This window comes from Bos javanicus, chromosome 16, assembly GCF_032452875.1.
Source record: "Bos javanicus breed banteng chromosome 16, ARS-OSU_banteng_1.0, whole genome shotgun sequence".
Lineage (NCBI taxonomy): Eukaryota > Metazoa > Chordata > Mammalia > Artiodactyla > Bovidae > Bos > Bos javanicus.
The window spans coordinates 50,111,367-50,127,995 of NC_083883.1; the positions used below are offsets into that span (position 1 = coordinate 50,111,367).

A 16,629-nucleotide genomic window follows, 5' to 3' on the forward strand; every position below is an offset into this window, starting at 1 on the left:
GGGGGATGAGGGACATGTCCATCCCCTCTGGGGTGCTGTGGGCGGCTCTGTGGGAGGCTGGCCCACTCTGGCCACGCGTCCGAGGGCTGGGCACGCCCAGACTGCCCAGCCCTGAGACCCGCCTCCTGCCTGATGCTCCTCCTGGCCAGGTGGGAACCCTGAGCGGACACGGGTGTATGTGGTCACCCCCTCCCTGCCCTGGGCACCACTCACCGTCCAGGTGGCCGACTTGGCTGTGCTCGACTGCTGGAAGGTCACCTCGAAGTGGTGGGGGCCAGGGTAGTCAGTGTTGGAGGGGATGACGGGCGCGGGTGACATGGTGTCGAAGGTGGAGCTGGGCTGCGCGTAGGGCGAGTGGGTGGGCACGCTGGCGGCGTGCTCTGGGGTGTAGGGGCTGGCCGAGGCCGCGCGGCTGCTCATCTGGTCCATGGTGCTGCTCAGCAAATTGAACTGGGACTGGCGGGAAGGGGAGGAGGGAGGGGGAGACACACAGTCAGGCTGGAGAGTGGAAGCCATCCCGTCCGGGGAGGTGTCCTGTTACAGGAGCCTTAAAGGGCCAGCGGCTCAGTCATCCCAAATATTTCCTCGGTACCCCCCCACCCCGACAGGTCACTACTTGTGTTGGGATAAACTGACATATTCACCTCGCCCTCCTCTCTCCATCAGCCTCCCGGGTGCCAGGGCTCCTGGGGCTCTGCTGAGCGCACCTGGAGGGAGCTGCCTGTGGGGGCAGCTCCCAGGGCTGATGCCCTGGCTGCACTCTCTGGGGGCAGCACCTGGCTCAGCATCCTCATTTCTTGCCACCCCAACCCCCCGCCCCCTTCAGTTCAAAGTGGGGAGACCTTGCCCCAGGGAACCAGGCAGAAAGAGGGTGCCCCAGGGTGCAGGGGGCACACACCAGGCTCCGTCCAATGCAGGGGCTGCCCAAGAGGCTCTGGGGATCCAGCCCTGTAGGGTTGGGGGCTGGATGGTGGCTGAGCCAAGAGTCACTTTCGAAGGGCCCCTACAGGCTGCCTCCATCCATCAGCATCTGAATGCCGCACCCCCGCCCCCGCCTCCACCCCCACAGTCCCCTCTGCTAGCATCTTCCACACCCTCCACACACAGAAGGAACAGGAACTCAGCCTCACCGTGTTGGCGTGTCCCCTGGGTCACCCTCTGCGGGGTCCCGACCATCAGTCCCTGCCAGGAGCTTAAAGGAGACCCCAGCAAAGGGAGGGGGTGCCAACCCATGATTCAGTGCCTTGAGGGCAAGGCAGGGCAGAGCCCCCCAGGAGGGCTGGCACGGAAGACCCCCTCCCGATGGCGGGGTGGGGGGGCTGGGGGGGGGAGGCTTCAAGCAGGAGGTGGTTCAGAGGATGACACAGTAGCCGACAGGGACCAGACCGGCTCTAACCTCGAATGCTAAACTGCTCCTTCTCTGTGCCAGCTGCGCTCCGCGGAGCTGTTCCTTCTCACCACCTGGGGTGGGCGTTGCCGCCCCCACTTGCGAATGAGGAGACTGAGGCTGGAGAGCGGGTGATAACCTGGGGACTGTGAACTGGGGGACTTGCGTCTGGTGGGCAGAGAGCCTGGAGTCCCCCTAGTGGGGTGAGGGTTAGGGGTGGGGGGAGGACCAGAGGTGGCGGGGAGGACGGGACAGTGGGAGGAGGGGGGCAGGACCAGACAGCGGGAGAGGAGCCCTCCTGCTCTGTCCTCTTCTCCACAGTGAAAAATAAAAGAGCAAGTTCCTCCCATGGATGGTCAGGAGAAACTCCGCCCTGGGGCAACCCATGCTCAGCACCCCTATGCACTTCAGGAGGCTGGGGCTCCATGACCCAGAGTCCCCTCCTGCTCAGTACTCCTCCCCAGGCACGCATTCCCCTGGGCCCCTCCCAGCCTGGAGAGGTGACTCTTCCCCTGAGGTCTGCCCAGCCTGGAGGAACTTCGGCTGGCTCTGGTGATGATGGAGCCGGGAGGTGACTGGTGACGGACAGCAGGTGGCGGGTTCTTAGCAAAGCCACTGCTCCCCACTCCTCCTGCCCACTGTGCCTCCCCGAGGTGGGTGCCCCAGCCCCAGTGGCAGACTGCCACCCAGTGCAGATCGTCTGGCAGTGAGGCAGAGCCTCCAGGCCCACCTGTACCCTCCCCATCAGGAACGGCCAGACTGGGTGAGGCCATCAGGGCACAGGCATGATGCCCTGGCTGAAACTGCCATTGGACAGATCCCTTAAGCGGATCCCTTTTCTGTTTGAACCTCCAGGGCCATTCCTACTCCCTGTAAACCAGTGGGACAGGGAGCCCTGCAGGGCAGACCCCACTTCACTGTCCCGTTGAGCTTCCTTCCCTGGTCAGCGCTGTACCACCCCCGCCACAGCCTTCCTACCCTCTGTGCCTCACCTGTAAGACGAAGGGGGCCCAGTGCCCACTGCCCACCTTGCAGGTGGATGAACAAACTGCAGAGTACGTGTGATGGAATATTATTCCTCCACCGTCAGAAAGAAATGAGCTACTGATGCCACAACCCAGAGGAGAAACACACCATGCAAAGGTGCAGACACAAAACCTCAGATGTCTTCTCTCTATTGACATGACGGTCCAGGCGCGGCAGACCCGGGGGAGAGACACAGGCAGGGGGCGGCCAGGGCTGGGGGTGCTGCAGGGGGACGGCTCAGGTGCAAGCTCCCTTCTGAGACTATGGAAGTGTTCTAAAATGGACTGTGGTGATGGGTCCACGTATCTGTGCATTTTTAAACTGAAGTATAGCTGATATCTGATGTGTTAATTTCTGCTGTACAATAAAGTGACTCAGTTATACACATCTATACATCTTTTTCGTATTTTTTTCCATTCTGGTTTATCACAGGATGTTGAATATGGTTCCCTGTGCCATATAGTAGGGAGAAGGCAATGGCACCCCACTCCCACTCTTGCCTGGAAAATCCCATGGACGGAGGAGCCTGGTAGGCTGCAGTCCATGGGGTTGCTAAAAGCCGGGCAGGACTGAGCGACTTCACTTTCACTTTTCACTTTCATGCATTGGAGAAGGAAATGGCAACCCACTCCGGTGTTCTTGCCTGGAGAATCCCAGGGACGGGGGAGCCTGGTGGGCTGCTGTCTACGGGGTAGCACAGAGTCAGACACGACTGACGCGACTTAGCAGCAGCCACACAGTAGGGCCTTATTGTTTATCCATTCTATACGTAATAGCTTGCATCTGCTAACCCCAAACTCTCAATCCTTCCATCCTTTACCTACCACCTACTTGGGAACTCTAAGTCTGTTCTCTATGTCTATGATTCTGTTTTGTGAATATATTTAAAAAACACTGAACGGCATACTTCAAACTGCATACTGCAAACACTGAACTGAACACAGCTGAGCTGTGTGGTAAGTAAATTGTAACTCAGTAAAGCTATTGAAAACAAAACAACGGACCCTGCGGATCCTCGCCTCTCCTGAGCCCAGGTTGTTCTGGGGATGGGGGGATTGACAGCCACTCACTCCCGAGGGCCCATCTGGGGATCCCAAGTGCTCTCACACCCCCTTTCTCCAGGAGAGCTCTGCTCTGTGCCCCCCTGGTTTATGCCTCCCCACTGGACTTCAGACCCCACAGGGACAGACCTTGTCCCACGGGCATCAATGTATCCCCACATGGACACAGGAAATGCAGCCGGTGTGAACTGAGCTGTGCTGTGAGCATAGAGAACCGACTCCAAGGACTTAGTGCCAACGAAAAGAATAAGATAAAATATCTTGTTCACAGTTTTATATCGATGGCATGCTGAAATGAGCTTGGTTTGGGATAAGTGAAATAAATTCTTGAATTATTTCCATTGTTTCTTTTCACCATTTTTAATGTGGTTACCAGAAAATGCAACATTATATATGCGGTTTGCATTCCGTTTCTCCTGGACATTAGGCACAGGATCCTCCATCAGTAGCCGATGAGGGACTTACAGCTGGAATTATTGTTATTACTATTAATTATGAGGGACTTGTAGCTGAAATTATTGTTATTACTATTATTACTATTAAATTATCAGCACGCCCTTTAGGGGTGTAGTGCATTTCTCATTATGGTGTCGTTACTCAAGAGGGTTCCTCCCCTCAAAAAAGAGGGTTGCTGGACAAGAGAGTGAGCAGGTACAGGGATGAAGGGATAGGTGGATGAATGGATGGAAGAATGGAGGGACGAATGGTGAAAGGAGGGATGGGTGGGTGGATGGATGGAGGGAGGGAGGGATAGATGGATGGAGGGGCGGATGGATGTGTGGATGGATGGGAGAGGAAGGGAGGGATGGGAGAGGAGCAGAGGGATGGATCGATGGATAGTTGAAGGGATGGATGGAGGAGTGGGGGGCAGCAGGATGCCCCTCCCACCATCTGGATGCCCAGGAATGAGCATGGGATGTACGCCCCCATCACAGGAGGCTGAGAGCCCTGTGGGTCCTGGGGGGAGGAGTCCCAGCCTGCTCTCATTGTTTTTCTTTTCTAGGCGGTGAGCATGGCCCCTCTGGAGGGTCTTCCCTGTGCCTCCACTGAAGGCTGCAGGGAGCCTTCCTCATCTTGGCCGCAGAAGCATCCTATGTCCTGAGCAAGGTGGCCCAAACCAGGGGTCTCAGGTCTGTCCCCCCCTGCTCCATCCCCAACAGGAAGATGGCCCAGGCCAGCGGGGCAAACAGCCCTTGCCTCCCAGTTCAGGAGAGGCGGGAGGCTGCCCCACGACAACGTGTTCAGATTTTAACTTGTCCACATTCTTTTCAGATCTGAGGCGGGTGCCAGGGAATTAGTCATTGAACCAAAAGGAGCCGGGCCGATAGGATCTACACGCCCAGCAGCCACAAAGCAGGGAGGGGGATGACTTCCAGCAGGCTGGCCCCTGTGCAGGAGACCTTAATGAGATGTGGGATCACCGAGTCCAGAGAGGGTCCTGCCCCCTCTGCAGGTCCTCTTCTTGCTCCAACCTAGGTTCAGGGGCTTCCTGTGGTCTGGGGTCCTGGGAAGCCCCCCCACCCGCCCGGGAGCCCGAGGACAGTGGCCCTGTGCTGGGTCTGGCTCACAGGGGCAGATGCGGCCCTGGGGACACTGGGGCTGACCCTTCCTCCCTCGTGCTTCCCTAGGGACACCATGCCCATACCCTTGAGCCAGCTGTCCCTGCGGCTTTTCCCTGTGGCTTTGAGCACAGCTGGGAACCCGAAGATTAGAAGCGAGGCACCTCCGCCCTGAAGGGCCCTTTCTTTCCTGCCCACAGGAAACTTCGAATTTCCTTCCTCCTGACAGGAGCCTTGCTGGGGACCCCCGCCCTCCAGACCCAGCTGCTAAACAGGAGCCTGGACTTGGGGGGAGGGAGGGGAGGCCAGCGTAGTGCCCGAGGTCCCGGGTGGTGCACCCACCAGAGCCTGTGGGGGACGGGGGTTCTCCAGAACCAGAGGCCCCCCTCCCCCGCTCCCCGGAAGCTGAGACGAGACCCACTTGGCAGCAGCGAGGAACTTGGGCAAAACCAGGACTTTTTTGGTTTGTTTTGCTTTCAATAAGAACTCCCAAGAGAGTGGGCTGATCGGGACACGCCCGGCCCGAGGCGGTCCACAAGTACCTACATGCGCGTGCAAGGCTCTGGGCCCGACCCAAAGAGGGCCGTGAGCGGGAGTCGGGAGCTGGCGGGTGGCCTCTACTCCTGCATCTGAAGAAGCGCCCGGCCTGCCTCTGTGGCCTCAATGCCCAGTGGGCGGGCGGGTGGGGTGGGAGCACTGAGAGGAGGTTGGCCAAGCCAGCCCACTCCAACCCTTGATGCCTCTGGCTGAGCAGGACAATACCCCAGGGGCCTCTCCCGCCAGGACCACGCAGCCCCTCCCAGACGGTCCTGTCCATCTGCTCCACAAACGCTCTCCTGAGGCTCTCTGTCTACTTAGAGCAAGATGCTGAGCCGGGGGAGATGGGCCAGAGCTGCCCTCTGGGTGCCTACTGTCTGCAAACCCACACGGGCAGGGCTTCTGGGTTTAGAGAGCCTAGGTTTATGTCCCAGCTTCCAAAGGGCAGCCGGGCTTGCTCCTGAGGTCAGTGTTTCTCCGGCAGGAATCTAGGGTGGCCCCATTTTTGCTCTGTGTGGGACCTTGGGTCCCGCATCGGGGAAGGCGTGTTCATGCACGCGCTCAGCACATACAGGGGAGGGGCAAAGGGTCCCACTTCAGGCGAGTCAGCAGAGGGAGGAGGTTAGATGGGGAGGGAGAGCAGGGACTGAGGCGGCCCCGCCCCCTGGATGGACAGCCCGCTTGGCCTCGGGAGTCCCAGGGAAAGGATGGGGTTCCCCAAAAAGCAGTGGGGAGAGGTCCAAAGGGGACTGTCCCTGGGTGGCATCCTGTCCCAGCTCCTGCCCCACCCCACCCCCCTGTACCCAGCCCCCAGCCTCAGGGGCCTCCCTTCAGTCCCTCCTGATTGGCTGCGGGTTTTCCCCGGCACAAATTAGCCCCAGACTGGATGCTCAGAAGCTCTGGGTTGAATGAACCGGATCCTGGAACTCACAAGTAGACCCCCCAAATCACACATGTCCATTGTACCTGAGTGCTAGGCGCACTTTGGGGCCAAAGGCAGCTTCAGCCCAGGGCAGCCCTCCTGGGAGACCCTGGTGGGAGTGGCCCCCTGTGCCCAAAGTGCCTCTGCCTGCCCTGGGGCTGGGCTGCCTCGCAGGGAGGGCAGGGAGGCTCCCCCCTCTGCGTCCTCCTCTGTCCCCCACCAATCGCCATCCTAATCAGCCGTCTCCAGAACCAAGGCGCCACTGGGTCCATCCTTCCACTGTGAGCTGTGTTCTGTAGGTTTATAAGTATCCCATTTCACGTGTTTATCTATTTAGCATTTGTAAACTATCTCAAATGATTTTGGGGGGTGTCCCTGGAAAATAAACTGCCTTTTACAGCCTGTGTCTCCACCCCTCCTAATCTCGTGCCTCTCTGTGTCCATGACCATCTTCAACAAGGCTCCAGGATGCTAAGATCAGACACCAACAGACCACACGGTCAGGGATCCAGCACAGATTTACAATCAGGGACGACAAGCACTGATCTCTGGAGTAAAACATTTTTTTAGTGAGCACGGCAACAGAAAAACTTGTCAGTAAAATTTAAAACAACTCTGGAGGCTGAGCAGAGGGAACTGGGAAACACGGAGCTCAAACACTGATTCAGGGAGCATCTGTCTCAGCTGCAACGACACACCTGCACCTCTGGGCGGTGACGACAGCTCTGAGGGAGCCCGTTTCCAGCCTCCTAGTGACCCTACAGGTGGTGCCCCAGGGCCTCTGCTCGTGCTGTCTCCCACTCCCACTCACCCCCAATGCCAACTGTCTCCTCTACCGTACCAGCTCTCAAGCCTCACCTCTTCCCCGAAGCCTCCCAGGCTCTCTCCCCCCGTTTCTGTTTTCCAGGGCTTCCTCTGCTGCTTCTCTGAGTAGAGTAACTGACACAGTGATGAACACCTGTGTGGGTCTGCATCCATGCCCACCTTTCACCAATGGCTTCTGAGGGTCAAGCAGTTAATATACTAAAAAGCTGAGAAGGGTGCCCAGCACCCAGCGTGCACGGAAGCGTCTGCTGTTGTTCCTACCAGCTCTCTCTCCCTCACTTGCCCCAGGTGGGCACGAAGGCCACAGTCCTGAGAGCTACCATGTGGACAGCATCATTTCCAGTTCCTCCTTTTCCAAGCCACAGGAAGGCCAGCTCACCCATCCTGAATTCTCCCGCATTTCCGGCAGAAACCGAAGTTTCATGCTTTTAAGGTTTCTCCTATTCATTTAAGGTCTGGTGAGGAGAAGACTGTCACTCAGGGTGCCCTCCCAAGGCCCTGAGGGTCTGTCCCAGAAAAGATCAGAAGGGACTCAGCAAGGGACAAAAAAGACAGGACAACTCAGAAAGTGCCAAAGAGTCTGTCTGGTGGGGACCAGCGTGAACAGGGACCCAGGACGAGACACATCATTGCGGGATCCCACTGTCCAGGGAGCAGGGTGGGGAGAGAGAAACTTCCCCGCGGCATGGGAGCCCTGACCTTAGCACAGGGCTCCTCCACCACAGTGGGCCATCCATCGGATGCCCTCCTCCTGCTCTACTTCCTATTTCTACGTTAAAAGCCAGCTGAGTTTCCTGCATGCCTGCAGTCACAGAAGCAGCTGGCCAGCACCGAGTTCATGGCCCTGAAGTGTGTGCCGTGGCCCAAGTGCAGACCTTATCAGAGCCTTGAGTACAGCCAGTATGTGGGGTATCTGGGAGAGAAAAGTGGCAAGGAGCACTTGCTGACCTGAAGCTCCTGTCCCCGCAGGAGCCAAGCCTGCTCAAGGAGGGAGTGGGGGAGGGGGAGGGTCTGCCACACCTTTGGCTCTTTAAAACGGCCCCCCTTCCGGCAGAGGGTAGAACAGTTTGACAAAGAGCTGGTCCCTCCCCCACAGGCAGGGTTGAAATTCCACCAAATGGGGCAGCGCCCAGGTCCTGCCTCCAGGGAGCGCTGGGGGCCCCTGTCCATCCCAGGGCTTCCAGACCCCACTGGCCCATCCCAGCCCTGCCTCTACCAGGTGGCCTGGCTGCATGGCTCGGCCACTGTGTTCTCAAGAGGTCACGAGCCCTGGTGACAGCGGCCAAGCAGCGGAACGCCTGCTGGCTACGTCCCAGGGCGCCCATGTGGGCGCAGGTTTGCCCCCCCGGGGAGTGGGTTGGGGCGGAAATGCAGGATTCTAGAGAAGCTAGCAGCATCCTGGGAAGACGCTTTTCTGGGCTGCCCTTTGTGCCTGTCCCTGCTCCTTCCGGGAGAGGGAGAGGCAGCAGGAGAGGCAGCGGCATTTAAGTTCCCAGCAGACTGAAAGGAACTAAAGGATCAGTTTATCTTTAATTGGGAGGTGGGGCTGTCCCTTTTCCTCTGGCTGTAAGCCTCCGCACCTTTGTAGAAACCATGGCAAAGGTCTCACACCCTTGACCCTCAGTTTGTTTTAGAAGCTGAAAGCGGGTCTCCCTGGATTTACGTCAGGCCAGGAGTAGGACTGCTCTGTGTGGAGAGCAAGCAGGTGACAGCTGGCCTGGCGGCCCTCCCCAACACCCCCCTAAGCTCTTCTTGGTTTTTGACCTGAGCTAGGTTCACAGGGATCATGTGCGGGACCCTCGAGAACCAGCAGGGAGGTCTGGCTGCCAAGTCGGCCCTATCCATGTCCCCCATCCTTTCCCCGAGACTCCTGACAACAGGCAGATAAGATGTTTCCCAAAAACCCAGGAAGCCTAAACGCAGGTCCCAGCACAATCCCGTGTCCTTCCCAGATGTGCAAGGCGGCGACCCAACAGCCCAAGGCTTCACAACTTCCTCAGCTTCCTTCCCTCACTCCCTCCTGATTTCCATCCTTCCCTCCCTCTCCCTCCTCTTCACTTCCCTCCATCACTTCCCAGTCTCCTTCCCTCCCTCCCCTCGTTACTTCCCTCCCTCCATCCCTCTCTCCTTTCTTCTCTCCCTCCCTCTCTCCCTCCCTCCCTCTAAACCTTGCTGGGTCCCGGCAGACTCACTCATGCTGCCTCCACCTGCCTCTCTGCTGCACCCAAGTCCCCCAAGCCTGCAGCTCCCACCCTGCATCTAGCACTGCACCAGGGTCTGCAGACAGTCTTCACCACCCCAAGGACAGGCTCTAGGCTGCCCTCGTCTGCACACCAGCATTCCAGCTGTGCAAGGCTTCCCCACTGGCTGGCTGTTCTCCCCCAGAGAACACTTCAGCCTTTCACCCCAGGGAAGCCCTGAGCCCTCCAGCTCACAGCAGGGGCTCTCTGTCCCCTCTTGCTTCTTCCTTACTCCCTCCAGGCCCTGCTCTAGGCCCACATCCCCAGAAAGCCTTCTCCAGTAGCCTGGCCTGGCTGGTCCCTCCAGGCAAAGGGCCACAGCTGAGCCCAAAAGGCACAGCCCACAGACCCATCCTTTCCTTTCCAGGTAGGGGAACCTCCTGCCATGGGAGCCACATCACCCTACTGCACCCGTCTGCGTGGTCTGGCGGGGGACTTCTCTTCGGAAATCTGGTAAATATAGTAAGTCCCCTACATATGTACAAGTTCCGTTCTGAGAGCTCATTCGTTAAGTTCAATTTGTTCATAAGTCCAGAAAAGTTAGCCTAAGTACCCAGCTAACACAATCAGCTATATATACTACTGTACTGTAATATGTTTAAAATACTTTTCACACAAATAATGTATAAAAAAACAACCACAAAAATTAAAGAAAACATTTTAATCTCACGGTACCTTGGAAAATACAGTACAACAGCTGGCACACAGGGACTGGCATCGAGTTAACAGGCAAGAGTCATTGACTGGAGGAAGGAGCGGAGGTGGGAGATGGTAGAGCAGAAGGGTTGTCAGCAATACAAGACGGAGGGCAAGCTGCAATGTCACTCCCGCCTGCCGCGGATGGCACGGGTTCTGGTTCCTTGCTGGATTCAATTCTATCTACCCTCCTGAAAAAATGATCCAGGGATGACTGGGGAGCAGCTCTTTTCCTCTTGTCTCAGATGACACGGCAGCACTGGGCTGCACTCTGAACGGTTGGGCTGCTGCAACCTTTGTGCACCGTTCTACATTCCAGTCTTGTTCTTCAGAAAGTAAGAGTGTCTCCTCAAACAAAGAAAACCCCCGGGACTTCCCCGGTGGTCCAGCGGTTGAGAATTCCCCTGCCAGTACAGATCTGCCTGCCTGCCCTCGCAGAGGACACAGGCTCGATCCCTGGTCCAGGAAATAAGACCCCATGTGTCCTGGGACAACTAAGCCTAAGGGTCACCAACCGCTGAGCCGGCGCTCTGGGGCCTTCGAGCCGCAATAAGAGAAAGGAGCCTCCACTCGCCACAACCAGAGAAAACCCACACGCAGCAACGAAGACCCATGGCAGCCAAAAATACATAAAAGAATTTAAAAGTGCACTGAAAAAGAAAACCCACCTGCCATTCCCTGCGTTCTGAGCCTTCTTGGCGGTACCAGCTACACGACCACTGCTTTCGCACGTGCTTCTGGACCTCCTGGGCTTGAAATGAAGCCACTGCACCACCATACTTGATACAGTAAAGACACGAAAGCTCAACCACTTGGAGAGGACGCACACACGTGACAGTGGACGCCAGACACGTGAATAACTTACATGACTGCATCTTTGAAAGTTTGCAACTCAAAGGTTCGCATGTAGGGGACTTACAGTAGCATTATCTGTGTCTTCCTCATGGGACCACAGCGTGCATCCAGATTGGATGGGGGCTGGGTGCAAGGTGCTGGGCCCCCTGCCCTGTGGCCCCTCCCGATTTCCCTTGGGCTCAGATGTCACCTCCTACAGTGCGAACCCCAGCCTGTCATTCTCATCCCAGGTACGGTACCTCCTAACCCAGGCCTCCACCCTGGTGACCCCCTTCATCTTGCTCCCCGCACTGGAGGAAGGTTCAAGTCACCCCAGGTTTGAGGACCTGGGGTCAGATCTCAGAGGCTCTGCTTGGGGAGGGTCAGCCAGGCGCCCCCTCCTCTGGCATGCTCCGTCTGCTCTGACCTCTATCCCCTGCTCCCCAGAGGAGGATACCAAGACCAGACTTTCAAAATCTAGAGCATGAAACTTCCAACTCCCGATCTTCCCTGGCAGGCATGTCTGAGCTTGGGCACAACCTCGCCCAGAGGAAAGTGACTGACGGGCCGTCTGGGCTTCAGTTGGAGATAACCCGTCCCACTCAGAGCGGGACCTCCAGCCTGCTGCTATTTCCCACAGCGTCTCCCGGAGTCTGTGATTAAACGGATGGAAATGCCAACAAGATTCGACTTGTGCTTGGGGGGAAAGGCTCCCGCTCCTCCAGAAAATATGCACACACGCTCTCCTCTCTCGGGGCCTTGCCCAATCTTCACCAGGGCCGTGTGGAACTTTCCACACATCGCACCAGGGAAACGTGCCCCCAGAAGCTCCTGCTGCGCTGCCGCTGAGGGAGACGTGTGTCTGCAGGAACCGCGGCCGGAGCCTCCGCCTGCAGATGGCGCTGCTGAGACAGTGAGGGCCCAGACTGGACCCAAGCGCATCCGCAGGGTCCCGCGTGGGTCGGGGGTCTCGGCCTGCGCCCCTGCTGGGCTCTGAGGAGCTGCCCCGTGAACAGGCAGGTGACCCACCGATGCAGAGCCTTTTTTTAACCACTGGAAAAGGGGCCCAGTCCACGTCCCACACCTCCCAGGGTGCCTGGAAGAAAGAGATTCTCGAGGAAAGTGGGGAGCTTGGTGATCCCTCATAGGCACAGCCAGCCGGGGTACGTTGGGGTGTTGGTTCGCCTTCCCCCTCAGCACCACTGGGGAGCGGTCAGCCCCCTTCCCCACTGCCTGCAGCCCCAGAGCCCGACCCATGTATCATCCATTCATCCTTTTGTCTGTCTGTCCATCCTGAAGATGCTAAGCAGGAAGACACGGAGGGGCCATCATCAGGGTGGACACACTCCTCAGTGGAGAGACTGTGAGAAGCACAGTGAAGGGGCAGGGAGGCGGTGGTGGGAGGGGAGCCCCCTGGGACGCTGGGGAGGGACTGCCTGCACCTACCCAGGAAGTCCTGCAGGCGGACCCCAGCCCCGCCCTCCAGCCCTGAGGCCCAGTCCAGCTTCCCCTGGTGTGGGAGGCAGCTCAGCCCTTCAACTCTCATCTCCCAGGCACTGGGAGACAGCAGTGTGCGGGCACCAACACACGGCTGGCTGCACCCTCCGGAGCTTAGCTCGAACAGCGGAGAGTAGTAGAGGAACCAACGAGAGAACCGGCAAGTGAGGCTTCACTACAGGCTGAAGACAAAGGAAGACAAAAACAAAAGCAGCCCAGAGGTGGCCCAGGATGTGGGGCTGGGGGGGACCCTGGCCAGTGGGGTTCTGTAGGCAGGAGGTGGAAGATGCCACCGGCTACCCGGGTACTGGGTACCAGGACATCTCGACTCAGACATTGGGGAGGGGGAGGGCCTTCAGGCCAGGGAGCTGCAGGGCCGAGGGCAGGACACTGGTTAGAGGAGCAGAGCTCTCCCTACGGGGGCCTGAGGGGGACTGAGAGGGGAAGGGACGCTGATCCATGATGTGCTGCATGAAGCTGGCACAGTCAGGGTCAGGCTGACTGGTTCCTGATGAGAGCGGGTGCAGCAGAAAGGGGCCCAGGAAGAGCTCCCAGGTGTTGCCGAGCAAAGGGAGGAAGGGTGGGTTTTCCACCAACTGAGAGGGACAGTCACTGTGGGGACGGTGGGGATGCCAAAAGCGTGGGCGCTTTGGGGACAGACGTGGAACCTGGCAAAGGAGCAGGAGCCTGGGCTGGTGAGCCCAGCTGACGGGATGACCCCTCTGTCCCCCAAATCAGGCTCTGACATCTCCTTCCGGAACGGTCAGTCCTCCTCCCAGCCCCAAGGCCTTGCAGCCTCGCAGCACGAGCTAGGGAGCCTAGCCCAGAGCCCGCACCCCCCAGTTCAGACCCATCTGCTCCCATCCACGGAACGCCTCCTGCCGAGTCCCCTGAGGCCCTCCCTCTTCTGTCCTGGCCACCCCGCCCTCAGCAGCCTTCCCCACCCCGCTCCCTTCCCAGGCTGCCCCTTTTGTTTCCTGGCAGAGTCTCTCCCTCTGCTCAGCTCCAGTTTGGGGAGGTTCAGGGGAGCGGCCGGCTTGTCTCCAGCGCGCAGCCCCGCCCACCCTGATGCCCTGGGCTCCCCAGGGGCATCTCTGCCCAGACCCTCCAGCACTCGGGACACCTGCCCCAGGTGTCCAAGCGGCTCTTTCAGTCCGAGACTCAGACTCTGCACTGTCCTCCCGTCTGTAAGGTTCAAGAAGCCTGGACCTTTTTCTCAGTGCCTCTCCTGCCCTTATTCCGAAGGTCATCTCCAAAGCCCCCCTCAGCTGGCCGCCTCCCGACACCTCCCCATCTCCTCCTTGCTCCGTGTCTCAGGTCCCAGGCATCGGGGTGGCACTGCTCGGCCCTCAGCCCCACCGGACATCCCCTCCCACTTCCTCCCAAAGCTTCAGAAACTCTACTCCTGTTTCTCCTCTTGTTCACCTGTACAGTGGCCAAGACGCGTCTCACACAACACAGCCAAAGCAGAACGCTTACTTTCACCCTAAATCTCACTTCTTCAGCTTCCCAGCTGCATAAATGCCGACTCCCTTCACCCAGTCACTTAGGTCCAAACCTCAAGCCCATCAGCAGCCCTGTCCAGGACCCCAGGGCTCTCAGCCCTTCCCCTGCTCCCTCCGGGTCCAAGGCTCCTGCGCTGCTCTCCATCTGTCTCCCGTGGCTCCCAGCCTCGCCCTGCCCTCCTGTGGTCTGCTCTCAGCACTGCAGATGGGGCTGCTTCTAGAACTCAGGAGGGATCCCGTCCTCCTCTGGTGTGCCCGGTGTGCCTGGGGAGGCAGTAGGCTCTCAGCTAATATTTCTTAACGCCCTGACTGGCCTTTCCCTCCTGAGCCCTCCTGTCCAAGGCTGCCCTTCCTGTAGGAGCTGTCTTGTCTGGGGGGTGGGGACGACCCTGCTCCTGGATACACGAGAGATTCAGGCATTGTGCCCTCCCATGCTGCCCAGCACACAGCACACACCTACAAACCCTATCCTGGGCCTGGCCCCCAGGACAGTGACCCAGTCACCCAGGAGCCGGCCTTCCATAACCTGCAGACCAGGTGGACCTGGGCCCATCAATAGAGGCAGGCACAGGGGAGCCAGTGGCGTCCAACATGCCCGTCTCATGCTGTGAGGGTCTAAATTGATACACAGTGAAACAGGGGCCTGGGAGGCAGCTGGGTGGGGCCCCTGGACACCCACCTGAAGGACTATGGGACCATCCGGGTGGTAACGGAGCTCGTCCCATCTGAGGCACCCCATGGGCCCTCAGCTCCTTCCTCTCTGTGAGCTACTGGTCCCTGCAGGAGGGAAAGGCTGCTCTGACCAGTACCAACCCCACCCCGGCATCAGCTGAAGGACCCCAGTAAATGGGCCATGGCAGGGGGCTGTCCAGCCCTGCCTGACCCATGGGCGGTAGGAGGGAGCAGGGAGTCAGACATGTGCCCTCCTGGGTCACCCACCGGCACAGGGCTGCAGGCCGCTGCATCAGAACCAGAGCTCAGAAAGGCGGGTCCCCCAGGAGACCAAGTGGGCGCCCCAACAGCTCCATGCTTCCTTCCTGGCCAGTGGGCTCCTGATAACCACAGGAGCGACCACATGACCTCCAGTTCAACCCCGAGTGTTCATACCACTTCCCCTCTGCATACAGTGAGTAGATCGGAGGTAAGCTCCCCCGGGACGGAAGCGGAGGCACTTTTACAAATCAGAACCACCCAGCCCAGCTCCCTGGCCCCAGAAGGGGCTCTGGAGGCCCCCACCTGCCACCAGAGCTGCTCTGGGCACCTGTTGACCTAATGAACGAACAGATGGCCCACGGCTACCCTCGGTCTGCAAGGAGGCCAGGCAATGACAGGGTTGGCGTTGCTGGTCCCCAGGGCAGGGCAGCAGCAGCAGGGAGGATGCCAGGGGGTCCCTCCCCACCACCTACAGCTCCTGCAGGGAGGCGGCGCTCCATGGCCCAGAACCAGGGTCTGTGCCCCGCATCACCATGCCTCCGCCTTCTCAAAAGGCAATGAGCTGCAGCCTCAGCTGACTTACATGGTGACACCCACTTCATGCAAGAGGACAGGCTGTACCAGAGTCCTCTGTGTCCGAGGGGCTCCCCAGCTGGCTGGGCAGGGACACTGGCTTCCAGAGCCTGGGACTCCAGGCTCTACCTTAAGTTCTGCGTGTGACAACAGACCCTGGGCAGCAGGAGACTGCCCCTCCCAGCTCACTCACCATCTGCATGGACAGTCTGGGGTGTGGGGCTGCTCCCCAGGAACCCATTGTCTGAGCCCAGTGACAGGGGCTGGTGGGTGAAGTGAGCAGAGATGGGACTCTAACTGTGGCCACATGGGGCTTTGCCCTTTCTCAGGGCCAGATTTCAGATAAAAAGTTCCCACCAAAGATGTGGAGACACCAGGGAGCTTCCAGATGTGGGAGCATGGTGTCAATGCCCGGTCAGGCTGTATAGAAAGGTCACATACCCTTCACCCCTCCTGGGCCACACCCATGACATCACTCTTGCCATGGTCTCCTGGGGACACCTACCTGCAGGCACAAACACATATACCTGTCCCAACACACAGTGCGAATAGCGAATACACCCACTGTCACCCACACGCCCAGACACACGCACACAAACACTTGCGTGCACACACACGCCCAGACACACGCACACAAACATTTGCGTGCACACACACGCCCAGACACACGCACACAAACATTTGCACGCACACACATGCCCAGACACACGCACACAAACACTTGCACGCACACACATGACTGAGAACCTGTAGGTCTTTGTGGCTCTGCACACGGCGCTTGTCCTCCGCTCACAGAGCTTGGGGACACCTGGACTCTGTCCAGCTGTTCCCCCACCCCTCTGCCCACTGCTGGGTCTCCCACAGGGCACACAGTACCCACGGACCCCACTGCATCCACCTCCCCAGCAGGAGAAAGGCCTGAGGGAGCCGCTGCGCCCCACGTCCACCTGCTCAATTAGCAGCCTGGTGCCTACTGGCCCCGGGGACCCAGCACGTCTGGAAATGAGCCCCAGTCCCCAGGGCTCAGGACACAG

The 16,629-nt window shown here is 58.8% G+C and overlaps 1 protein-coding gene across 5 annotated transcripts in view; it reads right to left on the minus strand.

The window, feature by feature from the left end:
• TP73 (tumor protein p73) overlaps nt 1–16,629 on the minus strand; it is an 81,186-nt gene that overhangs the window by 20,764 nt on the left and 43,793 nt on the right. For all 5 annotated transcript variants that reach the window (XM_061382953.1, XM_061382955.1, XM_061382954.1 and 2 more), the window contains one exon: nt 214–456. In XM_061382953.1, coding sequence (XP_061238937.1) covers nt 214–456 — 243 coding nt within the window. The remainder of the gene's footprint in view (nt 1–213; nt 457–16,629) is intronic.